The 5,917-nt window shown below is 69.8% G+C and overlaps 1 protein-coding gene across 1 annotated transcript; it reads left to right on the forward strand.

Annotated features, from left to right (window-relative positions):
* The first annotated feature begins 1,989 nt into the window (after positions 1 to 1,989).
* On the forward strand, positions 1,990 to 5,822 carry ARTN (artemin). Its single transcript, XM_015869914.2, has 3 exons — positions 1,990 to 4,300; positions 4,400 to 4,577; positions 4,710 to 5,822. Exons 1-3 carry the CDS (start codon positions 4,220 to 4,222, stop codon positions 5,144 to 5,146), a joined length of 696 nt encoding a protein of 231 aa, XP_015725400.1. The 5' UTR covers positions 1,990 to 4,219; the 3' UTR covers positions 5,147 to 5,822.
* The last annotated feature ends 95 nt before the right edge of the window (positions 5,823 to 5,917 follow it).

Below are 5,917 nucleotides of genomic sequence, written 5' to 3' on the forward strand. Positions count from 1 at the left end.
GGTGGCACCTGCAGGGACAGACGTTAGAGGAGGCTGGGGACATGGGGACAGCCCCAGCCCTGCAGGGCAGACACAGAGGTGATTTGGAGGTAGCTACTGGCAGCAGCTGGGATTTGGACACTGGGATGTCACTGGGCTGCGGGTGACATCTCCAGGTGTTGAACAGGGAGCCAGGACCTCTGTCTTCTAGGACAGCAGCCACAAAGGGACAGGAGAGGTAAGAGGCAGGACGCTGCCATCCTGTTACAAGGGACACCATAGGCACTATACAGGTCCACTGGGCAACCCTCTGTGCTATGCCCATCTTGTGGGCATCTCCCCAGTGTGGACACAGCTCTTGCCCTACAGACACAGCCAGGCACCCCAGGGCACAGTATGTCACTCGTGAGCACCGTTTTCAAGTGGTCATCCTCACTGCTCCGCTCTCCATCCCTGCAAAGCAGAGCAACCCATTCCCTGTCCCACAGAGATGCTCCTGTACCCCCAAACCTGCTAAGAGATGGCAGAAACCCCCTCCACATGTTGGGGACAGCACCTCCGTGTCGCGTGTCTGCCAGCAGCAGGGGCAGCTCAGCCTTCACACTGCCCGACAGGTGATGCCGCAGGAGGGAGCGGAGCCTTCATCCCCACGCTGGATAATCCGAGCAGACGGCTCCGGGGCCGGGCTGCGTCCCGTCGGCCCGCTCCGTCCCGGGGAGCACACGTGAAGCGGGGCCGAGCGGACGAGCGGAGGCGGCCCTGGGATTTGGCACGTTCGCAAGGAGCACTCGAGAGCCCGGGATGGACGTGGAGGGCCCTGGGCGGTGACGTAAGGACTCGCACGGGCTCGGCTCGGCTCGCCAGCCGGCCCCCATGTCCCCCGGGCCTGCGGCGGCCCCGGCGGAGGGAGGCAGGGAGCGGGCGGAGGTAAGGGCCCGCGGCCGGGCGGACTCCTCCTCCGGACGCGCACGCGAGGCACACGGTGGCCCGAGGTGGCTCGGGTGCGTGGGACGCGCCGTAGGGACGGTTCCCGTTTGCCTCCTCCGGAACCCACGGGCCGCCCCTCCCGACGGGTCCCCGAGTGCGAGGGGTCCCCGCGGGGCTGCTGACAGTGAGGGCGCTCCGTGGGTCTCCCCCCGACGCCGTGGGGCCGCCGCCACCCCACGCGCGGGGCTCGGTCCCCACCTCCCGCAGCGCCCGGGGATGGGCTGAGTTCTGTCCCCGGGCTCCGTCCGTGCCGCTGGCAACGCGCTGTCGGGGCAGCCGTCCGCCGGTCCGTCCTGCGGGGCTCCGTCTGCCCGGTAGTCCCGAGCGGGTCCCGGTGCCGCCGCCGGTGCGGTGCGAATCTCCCTCCGAGCTCGGGGGCCGGTGTGGATCCCGGTACCGACGCGGGGTGCGGCTCCTGCTATCGGCGGGGTCTCGTCCGTCGCGGGTCGGGGTCCTGGTGCCGCTCGGGGCGCGGTGCCGGTGCCCGCCCCGCCGGTCAGGTGACGGCCGCTGGAATTTGACACCGGCGGCTGCGGAGGGAGCGGGATGGAGCCGCCGCTACCCCGCACTGAGCGCCCGCCCGCCGGGCCCGGCACCGCACCGCCAGGCGCAGCGGGACCCGCGCCGCGACCCCCGAGGCGCAGCGGGAGCGGCACGGCGAGCGGCGGACGGAGTCCGTGCCGGTGTCGGCGGGGCAGCGCCGGCCCCCGCCCGCGCCCCGCCCCGGCGCGGCGGCGGCGAGCGGGGGGGGCGGCGGGGAGCGGAGGCGATGCGGGGCGGCGGCGGCCCGGGGGATGGTCCCCCGCCGCGGGCACGTGAGTGCGGCGCCCGGGGGGGCGGCCGCAGCGTCGTCCGCAGGCCTGCGCTAAGCGGCGCTACGGGAATCACCGGGCGGGGGGGGGGGAAAGGGAGGGAGCCGCTCGGCGCGCGCCCGCCCCGACCGGCAAAACCCGCGGAGAGGCGAGAGGGGGCCCGGACCTCGGGGCAGATCCCGGCCGGACGGCTCCCGGGACTGCCCGATCCGAGCCGCGCGGCCGGAGGCGCTCGGCAGCCGCGGCGGGGAACGGGGCTCCGCGTCCGGGCCGGGGAGAGGCCGGGACCCCGCTGCGAGTGCCCGGGGCACGGGGCCGGGCACAGCCCGCTGGGCACGTCGGGCAACACGGGCTCAGCCGGTACCGGCGTGCGGGGACTGAGCGGGGCAGCTCCCGCAGTGACCGCGCGTCCCGTAGTGCCGGTGGGAGCACCGGGACGCGGGGCCCGGCGCTGCCCGCGGGTCGGAGGGTCCGCTTCCACTCGGTTCGTGGTCACACGTGTCCGGCCCCGGCCTCCCCCGGTACCGCGGACAGGTGCCAGCCTCGAGTCATCTGCGGGAGACCCCTCGCGTAGTCCTGCTCTGGACAGCGCGGTGGTGCCCGCAGGTGCCCGAGGAGGTGTCAGGGCACGGCCAGGAGACACGGCGTTATGCACGGCCCCGAGCAGCCCCCGGGATGCCGGGACACTCGCTCTCAGCTCTGGGCTCCCCGGCGTGAGCGGCGAGAGGTGCGCAGCCCCGGGGGTGGGACGCGTGTTGGGGGGGCGGAGGGGGCAAGCTGAACCGAGCGAGGGTGCATCCTCGCTTGGATCGCTCTGATGCCGACCTGGGAAGAGCTGCGGAGCCCATCAGCGGCCGGGGCTCTTCCAGCCGTGCCTGGGGCTGCTCCCACTCGCACCGCTGTCAGACGGCCGGGGCTGCGGGGCTGCCATTCCCTTGCGGTGCCCAGGAGCCCGGCTGAGCCCTGCCTGTTCTCCCCACGAGAGTGCGGAGCAAACGCGGTTCGCCGCGGGGATCGACCTTCTCCCTCCCGCTGCACTCGTTGGATTCCGGGGCCGTGCTGCCGCCGGATGGGAGAAGCCTGTACTGCAGCCCGGCTCCGCCGCACTCCCGTTCCCTCTCCCGGGGCAGATGCTCTCGCTCGGACCGGGGCGGCGGAGCGCGTTCCACCACCGGCGGTGCGCGGCTCCCAGGGGGCGGGCGGTGCCCGGGCCGGGCCGGGGCCGAAGGGACGGCAACCCCGCACCGTGGGCCCCACGGCTGTGTCACCTCCTGGCTCCGGGCCCGCCGCCTGCGAGGGCCCCCGTCCCGTGCCGATGTGCTGCTTGGGCTGAGGGGCCGCGGCGGGGCGGCAGGACAGGGACGGGGGGCCCAGGTTCCGCCCGACGGGGCCACGGGACCCTCGAATGGCCCCTCTGGGGGTGCCGGCCTGGGAAAACCATGACCTGGCAGCAGTGGCTGGCACGGGGCCACGGGACGCCATGGGAGCAACGTGCTGCGTGGGTCGTGCTTGGCCAGGATGGGGATACGGCAGGGGCCTGCTGCCAGCCCAGCCCGGTGCTCGGACCCCAGAGTGGGCTGGAGGGCCTGGCAGTGCCCATGGCAGCCCCTCGGCATGGCATGGCTCAGTGCCACCCATGCAGCAACAGGGCCTCGGGGCTGGTGAGCATCTCCTCAAGGGCTGGGGGGAGTTTGTCTCCTCACCCCGGCAGCACCCTGGCTGCTTCCACCCATCATTAGGCCAGCAACGCTCTCTGCAGCATGTCCCATCTCAATGCTTCTCCACCACGGAGCACTGGGGAGAAAGCCAAGGGGAAGTCCCTGCTGCAGGATGCCACCGAGCTCCAAGGGGACAGCCCTGTCCCTGTGTGGCTGGGTCAGCAGGCGGCGGGTGGGAGCACTGGGGTGGAATGGTCTTGGAGAGAGCAGTGTGCTGATGTGCTGTGTCCCCATGGGAAACACCCGTCCCACCCTTCAGCCGCACTGTTCGGGGCTGTGTGCCTCAGCTTCCAGGCAGCATGGTGGGCAGGCAGTGTGGGGCTCGGGGGTGGCTGCACCAGGGGACCCTGTGCTAATGGATTTGGAGCTCCTGAGGTCAGGCTCCCACTGCCAGGAAGAAAAACATTCCCAGGGAAGAGCCATGGGAAAAGGGCCCCCACTCTGTGGCACTCCCAGCCACTGCCTTATAACACAGCCTGGCATCCTGGGCTGCTCGTGTGAAGAGCCGGCCTGCGTCCTCCCAAGGAGAGGTGCTGGGCAAAGGCCCTTCTGCCAGCATCCCCAGGGAGGGGTGCACGGGGGGTGTGGGTGTGTAGTCAATGGGGATGGGATGCACGGTGGGGCGCTGGGAGATGAGAGAGGGGATGAACTGCTTGGTGGGACAATGGTGTGCCAGCTGCTGGGCTGCACAATTCCCATTGCACAAGCACTGACACACACCCTATGCTTGCAGCCAGCATGGAGCAGCAAGCAGGACCACCAAAGCCAAGACCTGCAGGACTCAGCACGCATCCACAGCCCAAGGTGAGCCCATGCCTGGCTGCCCATGATGGTCAGGATCCCCCATTCCCATCTCCATCTCCGCGACCGGCGCTCACCCCACCGTGCTCTGCTGTGTTGCAGGAGGGGATGCTCTGGGGGGTCCTCGCCATCCTGTCGCTGCTGGCCGGGCTGGTGGCCGGCACCGTGCGGACCCCACACTGCAACGAGACGCTGGATGCAGCCCCCACACCACGGGGCATGGCCACTGCCAGTGTGGAGGACGGCGTGGAGGTGCCTCTCGCCTGGAGCCAGCTGCACGGTGCGTGTTGGTACCGCCACCCTGGGGTTTGGTAGCACATCCATCCTGGGCACAGGTGGTCACTGTAGGGGATGGGGAGCTCGGTGGTGCTGGGAGGGCAGGAGCTGACAGTGCTGTCCCACTGACCCACAGGTGACAACGTGACGACGGGAGCCCCAGGTGGCACGGAGCTGGCGGAGGACCTGCTGCTGCGAGCCGAGCGCTCACCGACGGGCACCGGCAAAGCCAAGAAGGGACAACGGAAACCTTCGCGTGGTGCCCGAGGGCGCAACTGCCACATCCGCAACCTGATGGTGAAGGTGCGCGACCTGGGGCTGGGCTTCAACTCGGACGAGATCGTGCTGTTCAAGTACTGCAGCGGGTCGTGCCACCGGGCACGCAGCAACTACGACCTGACGTTGGGCAGCCTGTTGCGGCAGCAGCTCATCGTGCCGGGGCCGCAGGAACGCGTGCTCAGCCACCCCTGCTGCCGGCCCACTCGCTACGAGGCCGTGTCCTTCATGGATGTGCAGAACACGTGGCAGACGGTGGAGAAGCTCTCGGCGGCCGAGTGCAGCTGCATCGGTTGATGGGGAGCTGCCGGCTCGGCCTCGGCTCGATGCACTCTGCCGATCCCCAGCCTGGAGGGAGGCAGGAGGGTGGTCCCGGTGTGACACGGCCACGAGGGACCGAGGTGACACGGTTGCGGCGGACGGGGGTGGTTCTGAAACCGAGCCCCTCCGCTCAGTGCCAAGCAGAGCCGGGGGGTGCGCCCCCACCTGGGAGAGATGGAGGGGATGGGGCATCCCTGTGCCGGACTGCTGACCCCACATCCCCGCGAGCATCGTGAGCGGGGCAGGAGGGAGCACCCGGGGGGGCTCCCCGAGGACAGGGGCCAACGTGCAGCAGAATGGGGCGACGCTCAGCCCCAGCCCCGGGTCCCTGCCCGGCTCCGAGGGTCCCCGCGGCGCTGCGGCACTCAACTATTTATTGCTCTAAGTTATTTATTTATTGTTCTCGAGCGGCAGCTCCTATTTATGACTTTGGGCCCGCGGGGCCGGGTGTCATGCAACCCCAGCGCTGATGCGAAGCCCCGGCCTCGGGCTCCTCGTGCCCGCAGCGTGGTTTTTTTTTTTTGTTTTGGTTTTTTTTCTATTATTTGTTATATAAAAAAAAAAAAAAAGAAGGAAAATAACGGGAGGATAAACTCTATTTTTGTACAGCCGCCTTTTCCTGTAGCAATAAAGCGATGGGCCGCACGGCCGACCCCGCAGCTCCGGGCTGTACGTATCTCCCGGCGGGGCGGGGCGCGGGGCCGGGACTACCGCTCCCGGCGTGCGGTGCGGCGGGGCCGGGCTGCG

This window comes from Coturnix japonica, chromosome 8 (genome assembly GCF_001577835.2).
Source record: "Coturnix japonica isolate 7356 chromosome 8, Coturnix japonica 2.1, whole genome shotgun sequence".
NCBI classification, from domain to species: domain Eukaryota; kingdom Metazoa; phylum Chordata; class Aves; order Galliformes; family Phasianidae; genus Coturnix; species Coturnix japonica.

Bases quoted from the DNA above. Each gene is read 5' to 3' on its own strand.
- ARTN (XM_015869914.2), top strand. From the start codon at position 4,220: ATGCTTGCAGCCAGCATGGAGCAGCAAGCAGGACCACCAAAGCCAAGA. The intron at 4,301-4,399 runs GTGAGCCCATGC...GCTGTGTTGCAG, and splicing joins GCACGCATCCACAGCCCAAG to GAGGGGATGCTCTGGGGGGT. The intron at 4,578-4,709 runs GTGCGTGTTGGT...ACTGACCCACAG, and splicing joins CGCCTGGAGCCAGCTGCACG to GTGACAACGTGACGACGGGA.